Source organism: Phragmites australis, chromosome 23 (assembly GCF_958298935.1).
Source record: "Phragmites australis chromosome 23, lpPhrAust1.1, whole genome shotgun sequence".
Lineage (NCBI taxonomy): Eukaryota > Viridiplantae > Streptophyta > Magnoliopsida > Poales > Poaceae > Phragmites > Phragmites australis.
Genome location: NC_084943.1, coordinates 1,013,515 through 1,027,965, shown reverse-complemented (window position 1 = coordinate 1,027,965; position 14,451 = coordinate 1,013,515). Strand labels below are relative to the sequence as shown.

General features: G+C 44.7%; 1 protein-coding gene and 1 non-coding gene across 2 annotated transcripts; both read left to right on the top strand.

Moving 5' to 3' along the window:
• Nucleotides 1–5,046: 5,046 nt before the first annotated feature.
• LOC133906804 (phospholipase A(1) DAD1, chloroplastic-like) lies at nt 5,047–6,213 on the top strand. The gene has a single exon (XM_062348820.1). It carries the CDS (start codon nt 5,047–5,049, stop codon nt 6,211–6,213), a length of 1,167 nt encoding a protein of 388 aa, XP_062204804.1.
• Nucleotides 6,214–9,135: 2,922 nt separating this feature from the next.
• On the top strand, nt 9,136–9,274 carry LOC133906838 (small nucleolar RNA Z247). The gene has a single exon (XR_009907849.1). It is a non-coding gene; the product is annotated as a small nucleolar RNA Z247 (small nucleolar RNA).
• Nucleotides 9,275–14,451: the final 5,177 nt, after the last annotated feature.

Here is a 14,451-nt window from a genome sequence, read left to right as displayed (position 1 = left end):
GAGTGAATCTTTGTTGGGGATTGTTCTTGTTTGTTGGCTACTTGGAAAATTATCCGCTTCAATTGTTCTGCCATCAGAAACCCTCTGCTATTTAGTGGTCTGATAGCCTAATGCTTTGCTTGATTGTTAGGCTGTCAGCTTTTGATGACATGTTTAGCAATCACATTTCACTGTAGTAAGCTTTTTGGTTGAGCAACACATCATATCATGCGCTGGAGCTCGGGATTTAAAACTTGATAACTGGTTTCTGCTTTTTGCTAACAAAACTGTTGTGGTGTGGATATCTGTGGATCTGAATGCTTTAGACTACTGGCCATCTTGTTGATGCTTGAATTCTAGAATGCTGCAGTGAATTGTTGTGAATTTCCCTGGTACTAACGTATAGTCATGTACCTGTGCTCCTTTTGATAGAATAATTCACTTTTACATTTCTGTTTTATGATTTGCCGCAACATATTCTTTGTGTCTCCACTAATCATTGTTCAATCGCAATGCAGGTCGATCTGAATTCTCTAGTCATGGTTGCGATCTCATTGGTGCTATTCCACTCGCGGTGTCTTAAGCTCATATATAAGCAACTCCATTGAGCTATGTCGTACTATGCGGTTGTGCCAAACTACCAATGACTATTGACAGCTTGCATATATTGTCATGTGATTAACCTGCAAACTTGGTGTGCTGCTACTCTTAGACTATAAATAACATAGTGCTTAACTTTGGCTGTGATAACCGCAATCCTATGTCATGCAATCATGTTAAATCCTTTATTATGCTTCTGCTTTGTACTTCATTCGACACGCATTTGTCTGCGGAAGCTGTCTTACGCCCCTGAGATCTCAATATAAATGGAACAGAACTTTGATGTTGTGCTGAACTGTTGCTATCGAAAGTCGCACATCAAAGTGGCCAATGAGAGTAGAGAAAAATGGAGTTGGAATACTTGCTTCTTCAGCTCCGGGAACATCAGGAAAGGTTCAGTTCGTTCCTCAGGCATTCTCTGCACTGTGGATGCATCTTATTCGACGGTCTTGTAGGCGGCCCAAAGTTAATTGCATGCATATCTGGGATGCAAAGTTACTCGCAATGGGGAACATGGGAAGGTAGCAGGCTAGTAGCACAAGCACCGTTGCGACTTGGCGTGATCGGGCAGGATTCAGACGGCTTGTTTGGCCGCGCAGAGAGATGGAGACGAGCGCTCGACCGTTTCTACTCGCGATGATTGTCATTAGAGCCATGACCACCATATGAAACGGGGAGTGACGACAAGCCACATTGACCATTTTGTTTGGCACTTGCATCTCCCATGTTTTCGACTAAATTGACCTGATACTTTTATCTTCCTCTAAATTCATAGAATCTCTCTGCAGACGTTGATCTTGTAATTGGATTCTAGTTTGTAAGCTGATTTAACATAGAACAAACCTTTAGACCCTATTTGTTTTATGTTTCTGGTTCTATTCCTGCTGCTGTAAGAAGCTAGAAGATAGAAGCCAGAAAAAATAGGGTTTGGGAAATGACCAGAACATGTGTTGAACGGACCATTATGGACTCATAGTCATGGGCCTCGTGGGCCGTCGAAGAGTTTAATCATGGGCCTAATATGCATTAGCCCATGAGCTAACAGCCCATCACCATTGTCGATTATCCTTTTCCTTTTCGTTAATGGCACTTTGATCCTATATGCACGAGGTTGGAAATGGAAAACATGTGCTCAAATGAACTGGGCATGGTCCGCACGTGCCAGGCCAGATTATACTGCACTTGTTGCACGTGTAAAATGACCAAGCAAGGCTAGCACATTGATGAGCACCGGGCATACGCATTTGCAGCAAGATTTCTTTCTGCCTGGACGTGGTCCGGAAAAGGGAAAGAGGGTAGAGGAAGCGTTAGGCAGTAGAGAGAGCAATTAGGCAGTGCAGTCCTGGATAGGCTTTCCATGATTAGAATGCAAGCTCATTCAGTAGAGGATAATTAGGCGCTAATTGCCTCTTGCTGGGGTTTTAAGTGACAAGCAGCAAAGCAAATTTGCATACTGCGAATGCAAATTTGCTTTGACGCGTGTCACAGAACACGAACGGCGCTTCTCAGCCAAGAGTGCCCACGTTTGGTACAACACTGGCTCAAAAAAAAACTGAGCTAGAGTGCCAAAGATCTGCTACCAATTATAACTTTAAACCAAATGACGGCAAAATTTGGTCAAAAATTTCAAAGCTTGGTAATGCGAACACTCATGTTGGGATGAAACAAATATAGCACCGTATTTGCAACTTCTTTTTATCAAAGTACTGTGGCCGAAATAGAAATGGAGGGCATATGCAATTATGCATCGTACATGGCATTATATATGTTCATAGCCTCACTTTCACCTGTTAATAATTTTGAGAATACTTGGCCTCCTTGCTTAGCCGTAAGGCTCGATGAGGCACGAGACAATCAATGCTAGTTTTGAATCTTCTCACAAGCATGAGTGGGCAAGAGAAATAGAACCAGGCTACCTCGTGGCCTTGTACAACTAAACCTGGTCGGTTTAGGCTCCATTTGAGAACCCAGCATTTACTTAAGTGGTTAGTGAAGTTGGTTGTATTCTTATCGATCTATTATTAAATTCTAAATTTGTTTATTGTGTGTCTCGTTAAGGTGAAATTTTATTTTAGGGGTAGACGATATACATATTGACCGCGAAGCGTATATGGTGATTTCGTTAATCTCTAGGCTTTGTATCTCCGGTCTTTAGTAGAAGCTATGTGAGTATGCACGTGTGGTGATGTGAGTGTATCCTATGTCATGTTGTACTTTTTTTAAAAAATGGTTTAGACCTCCTTTTAATTAATGGATAAATCAGGTGGAGATCTCTCCTGCCCCAGCCCTGCGCCCCATTGACCATTAAAAAGGGGTTCCTCTAAGATTTTTAAAAAATCTGCTAAACTTTACATGAGTGTTTTAGAGTCAACACCTAAATTTTGGTGCATCAGATTTGTGCTTTATGGATGATGGAGGTATATTAGGTATAAAAATTTATGTGTTTTAAGACCTCATGACACCTGAATTTTTTGTTTATATGAAAGTTACAGTTAGTTTATACGGGAATTACAGCTATTTACACAGGAGTTACATTTTTTTTTTTGTAATTTTCACGTATCATTGGTGTAAATCAATCTCAGGTGAGACCCACCTCAATATTACTTGAATTTTTGTAACTACTATCATCATATGCAAATCCAAAAACGTAGATATCAGATCTAATGGTGAGAAAATTTAGGTGAGATGCACCCCTAAAACGATTGAGTGACATAAACAAGCCATTAAAATGAATAGGGATAGGGACACACTGCTACAGAAAAAGTTTATTACTGCTGGTTCTAAATTAGCATCATTGCGGTTTAGGAACCAACAAAACCGATAGTAATACAGTGATAGTCAGTCTCAAATCCTATGTTTTTGGGACCGACATTTTTTTTTTTTGCACACGGCGAACCTTATGGTTTTTGTGCGAGGCACCCCTCACGCAAAGCTTCCTTACCATCTCACATCATAGTTTTAGTTGATGGTTATAGAGTAATTTATTCTTTTGACTTTTCCTACCAAATTTTTTAGATGATTATTTGGGTTTTTTAATTGCTTCAAATGAAAACATTATCAACTACAAAGTTGTAGATCTAATTAAGAGATATAAGTTTCATATAAAGTTTGTCTCCATACGATTTCCTATGACTTCTTTTTTGAATTTTCGAAGACGGGTAAACGAACCGGCAATGATACTCCGATTCATAACATGAATCGATAGTAAAATAATTATTTTCAATGTCCATTCATATCAAGAACCGATATTATTAGTATTAACATCGGTTCTTGACATGAATCGGTAGTGATAATTATTTTTACTATCGATTCTTTTATTTTTGGATGGATTTTTAGTGTCGGTTCTTCATATGAACCGACAGTAATATACTATCACTACAGGTTATATCCGAACCGACAGTAATAAAAGAGCAATGAAGAGTGTTTTCGTGGTAGTGACAGTACATGTCGTTAAACTTAAGCTAGGTATCTCAGTGTGTATGAACCTCAGCATAGCACATTCAAATTGCCGCTAACTCCTATCCAAAAAAAAATGCCGCTAATTAACTATGGGTGTTTACCAAAACAGTTTGTAGTAGGCACACAGACATATAGTGGTTTAGAGGTTTTAGGATCTTGTCCATCTTATAATTTTAAGGATTCTTACAAAGAATATTTCTAAATTCATAACATTGATAGTGTCGATGTGGACACCATCCTATTGGTAAAATTGTGGATAAAAGCAGGGGCAGAGCCAGGGCAAGAAGACCACCCGGGTCGGCTCCATTCGACAACGGGGTTAGCCATATGAATAATAGACAACGGGGTTAGCCATATGAATAAATAGTGCTTTTCTATTGGATTTAGCAAATTTTGTCGGTGTCGACTGACCTCGACACCAAGCTGTAGCTTCGCCACTAGATAAAAGATATTAAGCTCCACAATATTTCTTTGGTTATATAATTAATTAGCCGATAAACTGAAATGACACCATATCTAGATTCGAATTAGTGGACAATATTTCTTTGGTTCAATTTAGGAGCTGCAGTACATTCACGTGCCAATCGTGCAAAATGCAACACCGAACGAATACACTCACAGCTTGCATTCCGCTGTGAAACCTTCTTCCTATGCAAAAAAACATGCGAGTTTTATGCTTCAGATCGAAGAGCAGAGATGAGACTGCACATTTGGGAGGTTTGGCCGATCAACTTTCGCGTTCGGGGAGGTACGTGGTGCAACCCAACTCGACGACGAGCATGGAGAACACCGCATTGCCCGAAACACACCAAGCAGAACGCGCAGCGACGAAAGACGACGCACGGTGTCTGCTTGCCAACTTCCCGCCGTTTTCAAATCGCACGACACAGCTCCCAAGTTCCCTCCACTTTATATATAATAAGCTCCTGCTGCTCGGAACTCAGCAAGGAATCGAAGCTCGGAGGCAGCGTGCACAGCTGATCGATCCAAGGAGCTAGCTAGCTAGACATGGCGGCTTCCATCTCTGGATCCCGCACCTGCTACCCTAGCGTTGCACTGTCCCGTGGCAGCAGCTGCCGCACCATCAGGAGCTCCTTCGCGCCCTGCTCGCTGGCGTCCAAGCCCGCGACGCTGCGGATCGGGAGGAAGTGGTCGGAGCTCCAGGGCGCCCGCGACTGGGACGGCCTGCTGAGCCCGCTCGATGGCGCACTGCGCGGGGAGCTCGTCCGGTACGGCGAGTTCGTCCGCGCGGCCTACGTAAGCTTCGACTTCGACGGCCGCGCCCCGTCGTACGGCTCCTGCCGGTTCCCGAGCCGCTCCCTGCTGCGCCGCGCCGGTCTCCCCGAGACCGGGTACCGGGTCACCCGCCTCCTCCACGCGGCGTCCACCTCGGCGCCCGGCTGGCTGTCGCAGTGCAGCTCGAGCTACATTGGCTATGTCGCGGTGTGCGACGACGAGGACGAGATCGAGCGGCTCGGCCGACGCGACGTCGTGATCGCGTACCGCGGCACCGCGACGTGCAGCGAGTGGGTCGACAATTTCCAGTCTACTCTGACGCGGCTGCCGGCCGGCGCGCCGCGTTCTAGTGACGCCGACGAGAAGGACGAGCCGATGGTGGAGAGTGGGTTCTGGAGGCTCTTCACTGCACCAGGCGAAGCTCACAGCAGCCTGCAGGACCAGGTGCGCGGCGAGGTGCAGAGAATCGTCCACGAGTACGGTGGCAACAAAGGCATGCCGCCACTGAGCATCACGGTCACCGGCCACAGCCTCGGCGCGGCACTCGCGGTGCTCTCAGCCTACGAGATCACGATCGCGGTCGCGCATCAATGCGGCGAGGACGACGCGCCGATGGTCACCGCCGTGTCGTTCGGCGGCCCGCGCGTGGGCAACGCGGCGTTCCGGCGCAGGCTGGAGGAGAGCGGCGGCAAGGTGCTCCGCATTGTGAACTCGAACGACATCGTGACCAAGGTGCCGGGGTTCCCGGTCGACGACTGCAGCGGCGAGTCGGCGAAGAGGAAGCCGAAGGTGCCGAGGTGGCTGGTCTCCAAGATGGGGTGGGCGTACAGCGACGTGGGACGCGAGCTGCGGCTCTGCAGCCAAGATTCGGCGCCCAACGTGGTTGCGTCGCATGACCTCGACTTGTACCTCAAGCTCGTGGCTGCCTGCACAGATTAGGAAATGTAGTACTGGCCTATGCCAATCTGACAGTGTAAAATATATATGCTAAACTAGTGATTAGTTTGTACAGACAATTAACAGGAATGGCTAAGGTCTGTTTGGATAGAAACTAATTCTGGAGTCTCGAGAGAACATCATGCTCCAGCGCTGCAACCGTCTCCACTGTTCGTCCAGATTTTTATCTTTTTAGTTCTCACTCCACAGGTAGTGTTTGAGTATGAAACCCTGTACTGTATTCTCCATTGTATGACCCGTCACTGTGAAAAAATCCACATTTTTCCATCCCGCTTTGTTTGGGAAACGAGGTGAAATACGAACCCTGCGTTCAATTTTTCTCTTTTTTCGTTCTCCCTCCACAGTGTTTGGTTGAGTATGAAATTTCGTATGGTTTTTTCCAAATTGTCTCAACAGGACCTGCGATTTTTTTTCAGAATTTATCGTCGCGGTTTTGCATGGAAATAAAATGAAATACGAGCTCAGGGGTTGTCGTTATTATCTGAAATACCGACCACCCGGCCCGAGTCCAAACTCCAAAGAACGTTGATCAATCTTCTTCCCTGCGCGGCCCTTTTCCTTCGCCTCGCTGCCTCTGGGAACCACAGCGGCGGCCGTGCTGCCCTTGCATGGGTTGGAAGTTGGAACGGCATCTTGTCGCTCTCAGTGCCATGGTCAGGCGCTCATGCCAGCATGCACGCCCCTAATCCGACTGTGCTTGTTTCGCACGTGCCGCCGGACCGGCCTTTCATGATGCGGCGTGCTGCGTAGTCCATGGGTCATCACCGCGCACGGCACCGCACACTGGCCGGCCGGAGCTCCGCCGTTTACAACTCTTGCAGTTGCAGGTAAATGGAGCGGTGCGTCGTTCATGCATGAACGCATGATTCGTTGGTGACTCGGTGCCGCATCCACCTGAAGAAGAGAAGCCGGAGCATCCACATCGGGGAGTTGCATTTTCTAGAGAAGCCGACGCGCGCAGCCCAGTCTCACACGGAGTCCTGCCCAGCTGACTCTTGGGTCACCACTATTGTAAAAACTATATTTTAAAATATATAGGTGTCTTTTCATAAGCGGCTCATATGATAATTTATTTGAGCAGTTGGTGGGGACCCCTTGCAGTTTTGGACCGCCTGTGAAAATAAATTTCTAAAGATGACTGCTTATGACAGCCGCCTGTGGTAATGGTCAATTTTCAGAGGCGGGCGATATAAGAAATCGCATATGTAAAATATTATTTTTAGATGCGGTTCCTTATGTAAACCGTTTCTAAAAATAGTACGATTATTAGAGACAGATGACATAAGAAGTCGTCTGTGTAAAAGGTCACTTTCAGAGGCGGTTTGCTTGTGTGGACCGTATCTGAAAATGGTACGATTTCCAGAGCTGGACGACATAAGAAGTCGTTTGTGTAAAAAGTTTATTTCCAGAGGCAGTTTCTTATGTGAACCGTCTCTGGTAATGGGACGATTTTCATAGACGGTTTACATAAGGAACCACCGCCTCTAGTAATGGATGACAGCTTATATTAAAAAAATCATAATTCTTTCATACAAAATTAAATGAGGACAAACTTTATATAAAAATTGTAGAACTCGACGAGATCTACAACTTTGTAGTTGAAAACTTTTTCATTTGAAGTTAAAAACCTTTTCATTTGAAGTCAAATAATCATTTAAATTTTCAGACAGAAGAGATCAAAGGATTGCATACGCTAAACGTACAAATAATCATTTAAATTTTCAGACAGAAGAGATCAAAGGATTGCATATGCTATGTGTATCATTAATACTTCTGTGGTGGAATGGTAAGGATGTATCGCGCGAGCTGATATGTTCTGGGTTCGAGTGTCACGAACTGCACGCGTGCGTATTTTGCGTGAAAAATCACGTAACTTGCGACGGCGCGCCCGCATGGGGTGCTTGGTCGGGCCAAAATATTTTTTCAGGGCAAAAAACATCGATTTAGGGACCGACTACCAGAGAAAGCCCGCTTAAGGAACCGCCTGTAGTAATCGGTTTCCACAGGTGGTCCGCTTAAGGAAACACCTGTAGTAATCGGTTTTCACAAGCGGTTCCTTAAGTGAACCACCTCTAGTAATTGGTTTTCACAGACGATCTCTTTTGCGCTTATGGGGATTGTCCATTTCCACATCCTTTCGACAAGAGGTGGGTGGCTAAACACCTCTGTAAATGGGTTATCATCTGCCTCTAAAAACTATTTCTGTAGTAGTGCACGGCGGGCTCTTGCCGCTGATGGCGACTGTTTCGACTGTTGAAGTATAAGTGAATTGCTCATCTTTTCCCATCAACTTAGAGTTTTATGTGAACTAGTTGATGCATGCATCTCAATATGGTAACCAGAGCCCCTTCTCCTAATTAGATCGCATCTAGGTCGCATGGCAGCCGGCTCTTCCTCGTCGGCCTTCACCATGAATCCAATATTCGGCCATCCAATCACAGAAAAGCTAGCCAAGAAGAACCACCTCTTGTGGAAGGCGCAAATCCTTCTAGCTGTGCGTGGAGCACAGCTGGATGGCTTCCTCGACGGCACCAGCATCCCTTCGGAGAAGGAGATCGACGTCAAGGAAGGAGACAAGTCGGTCAAGGGACTGAACCCTGAGTATGCACGCTGGGTAGCCTCACATCAATAGGTCCTTAGCTATCTGTTGTCCACTCTCTCTCTCTCTCTCTCTCTCTCTCTCTCTCTCTCTCTCTCTCTCGGGAGGTCTTGACACAAGTTGTCGCCATGAAGACGGCTACGCAAGCATGGCGCATCGTTGAGAACATGTTTTCCTCTCATACGCGTGCGCAGTCAGTGAACACACGCATAGCGTTGGCCATGACAAAGAAAGGCAACATGAAGATTGTCGAATATGTCGAGAAGATGATGGTGCTCGAAGAAGAGATGACGTCCGTCGGCAAACCTCTGGATGACAAAGAGATGATTTCGTACATCCTGACCGGCCTCGACTACGACTACACTCCCCTCGTGTTGGCTCTTGTGTCGCGAGTGGAGCTAATCTCAGTAAGCGAGCTATATGCTCAATTGCTGAGTTTTGATGCGAATAGATCTTCTTCAAGGCACTCAATCTTAGTCGTCCACCAATGTCGCATCCCGTGGTGGTCGCGGCGGTGGGTGTGGTGGTGGCTCACGCGGCTGTGGGCGCGGTAACAATGGCAGCGGCAACCGCGGTGGCTACTCCAACTATAACAACAATAGCAGCAACACTTCACTCCGCCCTATGTGCCAGCTGTGTGACAAGGAGGGTCACACGACTATCAATTGCTAGCACATGTTAGATGATTCGTTTGTTCCTGAGGAGAGGAGCGCTGGTGTAGCAACACACTCCAATGGAGTGGACACAAATTTGTATGCTGATACTGGAGCCACCAACCACATCACTGGAGAGCTCGACAAGCTGGTTGTTCGAGACAAGTACAACGACAATGACCAGATTCATACAGCGAGTGGTGCAGGTATGGATATCAGTCATATTGGTCACACTGCTGTTCATACCCCTAGTTGTAATCTTCATCTAAATAATATTCTTCAAGTTTGAAAGGCTAAAAAAATCTTGTTTCTGTTCATCGCCTTACTACTAATAATCATGTCTTTTTGGAATTTCATCCTGATTTTTTCTTGATTAAGGATCAGGCCACAAAGAACACTCTTCTTAGAGGGAGGTGTCATAATGGACTCTATCCTCTTCCTTCTGCGTCCACAAAGAAACAAGCCTTTGGAGTTGTCAAGCCTTCTATTGCTAGATGACATAGTCGCCTAGGATAGCCATCATCTCCTATAGTTCATGAAGTTATTAGTCTTAATAATCTCCCTTGTCTAAGTGAGTCAAATAATAAGTTTGTTTGTGATGCGTGCTAAAGAGCCAAGAGTCATCAGTTGTCATATCCTAAGTCTTCGAGTGTGTCAAAATTCCCATTAGAACTTGTGTTTTTAGATGTATGGTGTCCTGTACCAGATTCTGTTGGAGGTAGAAAATATTATGTCAGTTTTATTAATGATTATAGTAAATTTACCTGGATTTATCTTCTTAAGTTTAAATATGAAGTATTCTAGAAATTTCATGAGTTTCAGAGCCTAGTTGAAAGGCTCTTTGATAGAAAAATCATCACCATGCAAACTGACTGAGGAGGAGAATATGAAAAACTTCACTCTTTTCTTTCAAAGAATTGGCATAACTCATCATGTCTCTTGTTCTCATGCACATCAACAGAATGGTTTTGCAGAAAGAAAGCAAAGACACATTGCTAAAGTTGGTCTTGCTCTTCTTGCTCATGCTTTCATGCCTCTCAAATTTTGGGATGAGACATTCCTTGCTGCTACCTATTTGATTAACTGCACTCCTAGCAAAGTTATACAATACACTACTCCTTTAGAATGACTATTTCATGAAAGACCAGATTACTCTTCCTTGCAAGTGTTTGGGTGTGCTTGTTGACCTAATCTTTGTCCTTATAATTCTCGCAAGCTACAATTTTCTTCAAAGGAGTGTGCTTTTCTTGGGTACAATAATTTACACAAAGGCTTTAAGTGCCTTGACATTTCATCTGGCCATATTTACATCTCTAGAGATGTTATCTTTGATGAAACCATTTTTCCGTTTTCCAAAGTACATTCTAATGCTGGTGCTAGATTGTATTATGAGATTCTTCTCCTTCCTCCAACTTTGACAAATCCTAATACTTTTGATCATGGGGGTGAATATTCAGGTGATCAAATGATTGATACTCCTAGCACTAATAATTTTGATGAGCATGTAGAAACAAGAATTCAATAGGAAATGTTGAGTCTTGTAGGCGCAACAGGACTTGAGAGCAGCGACAGAGGAATCAGAGGTGATCTCCCTGCCAAAACTGCTCTGCCCGTACCAATATCCCTTCGGGATCTAACTCAGGAGACTCTGACACGTCTATGCATGATGCGCGTCACGCGCTGTATGACGACTCCGGCACTCCAGCTCAAAACTAGCTCAGCTCGTCGTTGGGTGACACAAGGCGTGATCAGCTAGTTGCTCCTACACTACACCTGATTATAGCTGATACGTGGCGCGGGGCGAGTGGGTGCGGGTCAAGCGCACCCACGCCGCACCTGACATCAGTCGTAACCAGCGACATGCGGCGATAAGGCAGTGGGCTCGGTGTCCCACCTGGACCTGACTCTACTCACGATGTTGCACGACAGACTACCCCAGGATTATCTATGACAGCAGCTGTTGCAGCTCCAACAATTCCTTCTATCAGGCCACAAACAAGGTTACAAAGTGGTATTCGCAAGGAGAAGGTATACACTGATGGTACAATTAAATATGGGTTCTTTAATTCTGCAAGGAACCTCAATTTAGAGGAAGTTTTACATAATAGAGAATGGAAACATGCCATGAATATTGAGTATAAAGCTCTGATGGAAAATAAAATTTGACACATAGTACCACCTAAAAAGGGTAGCAATATTATAAGTTGTAAATGGGCGTACAAGATTAAAAGAAAATCTGATGGATCTATATATATAGATACAAGACTCATCTAGTTGCTAAAGGGTTTAAACAAAGATATGGTATAGACTACGAAGATACCTTTAGTTATGTTGTTAAAGCAGCTACTACAAGACTTGTTCTATCTATTGCAATATCTAGGGGTCGGAGCCTTCACCAGCTAGATGTACATAACACATTTCTTCATAGTGTTCTGGAGGATGAGGTATATATGAGACAACCACCAGGTTATGAGAAGCAGACTCTACTAAATTATGTTTGCAAGCTAGACAAAGGTTTATATGGGTTGAAGCAAGCACCAAGAGCATGGTACTTTCGCTTAAGTGCTAAGCTGTATGCTTTGGGTTTTAAATCTTCAAGAGCTGACACTTCACTTTTCTTCTATAACAAAGGAGATGTTATTATCTTTGTGCTTATTTATATGGATGATATAATTGTTGGAAGTTCCACACAGGAAGCAACTTCAGCTCTACTGCAGGATCTCAAGAAAGATTTTGCACTCAAGGATTTGGGAGATCTTCACTAGTTCCTTGATATTGAAGTGAACAAGGTACCTAATGGTATTATCACGACACAAGAAAAGTATGCCTCTGATTTATTACCAAAGGTTGGAATGTCTAATTGCAAACCAGTTAATACCCCTCTATCTACTTCTGAAAAGTTGTATGCACAAGATGGTACAGTTTTAGGGTCTCAAGATGCAACCCAGTATAGGAATATTGTAGGTGTTTTACAGTATTTAACTTTGACTAGACCAGATATTTCTTTTTTAGTAAATAAGATTTGTCAGTTCTTACATGCCCCTACTACAGTTCATTGGATAGAACGATATTAAGATACTTAAGGCATACTGTTAGACTTGGATTAAAGATAAGCAAGTCTCCATCTATGCATGTTAGTGCCTTTTTAGATACAGACTGAGTAGGCTGTCTTGATGACAGAAGATCAACTAGTGGTTAGGTTGTCTTCTTAGGATCTAATCTTATATCATAGAGTACTCATAAATAAGCTACAGTGTCAAGATCGAGCACAAAAATAGAATATAAAGCTCTTGCAAATGCTACTGCAGAAATCATGTGGGTTCGGTCTTTACTAAAAAAGCTTGGAGTTCACAGCCCACCGTCAGCAAGACTATGGTGTGATAACATTGGTGCCATTTCATATATAAATTACTTACAAGTCCAAAAAACTAAAAACCACTGATGCTCTAAGTTTCCTAAAATCAGTATGTGATTATCCCAGGAAGATGAACAGACTTCCGCTTGGCTTCCGGTGGTAATCCGAACAACAGACTTCCGCTTCAAGTTATATTGTTTAGTCCAGAAAAGTGACACAACTGGGACCATATGTACCATGTATATCTGATTTTATGGGCCGACGCAAAAAAAAGGGACCCACAACAACCGAATCTTAACACATCCACCGTCGTCCAGATAAGCGGCTCTCCCGCCGCCTAATCAGCCGATCGATTGCGCGTCATAGCCTTCCTTCTTCCTCCCACACGCCCCTCTCTTTCCTTTTCCCCTCCCCCTTGCACCGGCCCAGTCAGATCCCAATTCAGCACAGTGAATCACCTTTGGGCCCCATCTCTCTCTCCTCTACCTTCTGTTCATCCTTTCCCCGCACTTCGGATCCAAATCGGCGCCGCCATCCGAAATCAATTGACAAGGAATCGAGCTACTGCTCCGACCACGCTCCTCTCGTGCTTCACACGAACTGGTGCTCCTCCTTTAAGCACCGTTTTTGTTTCGCGTCCATTTGGCCCCGTTTTCCGGGGTACTTGGACACGGTTGAGGAGGCATGGCAGTGCCAGACGGGGGATGTGGACGCTTTCCATGCCCTTGATCAGAAGCTGCGCAATACCGCCAAAGCTCTCAAGAGTTGGAGTCAAACATTCGTTGGCAGTGTCCAGTTGCAATTGGCAATCGCCAGGGAGGTGATCCACCAGCTTGAATGGGCCATGGATCATCGTTAGCTCTCGCAGGATGAGCAGCACCTCCGGAGGGACCTCAAATGTAGAAGCATGGGCCTTGCTTCTTTAGCTCAGACGATTGCTAGACAAAGATCCCGTATTTTGTATCTTGCAGAGGGGGACGCAAACACGAGGTTCTTCCACCTTCAAGCTTTGCCACAGCTAATGAAAAAATTTCATTGAGAGCTTTCAAGTCCAGGGACTTTCGGTAGTCACGAAGGATGAGAAAGCTGATGATGCATTTGATTATTTCAGTGGTGTGTTGGGCTCACAGGAACCCCGACTGGTCACTCTGAATTTTGAAGCCCTCAACATTCCCTCACACAATTTAGCCAGCATTGATGTTTGTTTCTCGGAGGAAGAGGTTTGGAAGGCAATCCAAGAAATACCGGCTGAGAAGGCACTGGGGCCAGATGGGTTCACGGGAATGTTTTACAAAACTTCTTGGGAGATTATTAAACATGATGTCTTGAGGGCTTTCAATGCTCTTTGGTCCTTGGATGGAAGGAGTCTAAATCTGGTCAATGACTCCTACATGATCCTTCTGCGCAAGAAGTCTAATGCCCAAGAAATCAAGGACTATCGTCCTATCAGCCTGATTCACAGTTTCTGCAAATTGATAACCAAGACCCTTGCTCTATGGCTTGCACCGAGGTTACCTGCAATGGTGCAGCTGAATCAATCGGCTTTCATCAAAGGTTGGCACATTCACGATAACTTTAGAGCGGTGGATCTTGGTGCTAAGCTTCTCCATAGA

Bases quoted from the DNA above. Each gene is read 5' to 3' on its own strand.
- LOC133906804 (XM_062348820.1), top strand. From the start codon at position 5,047: ATGGCGGCTTCCATCTCTGGATCCCGCACCTGCTACCCTAGCGTTGCA.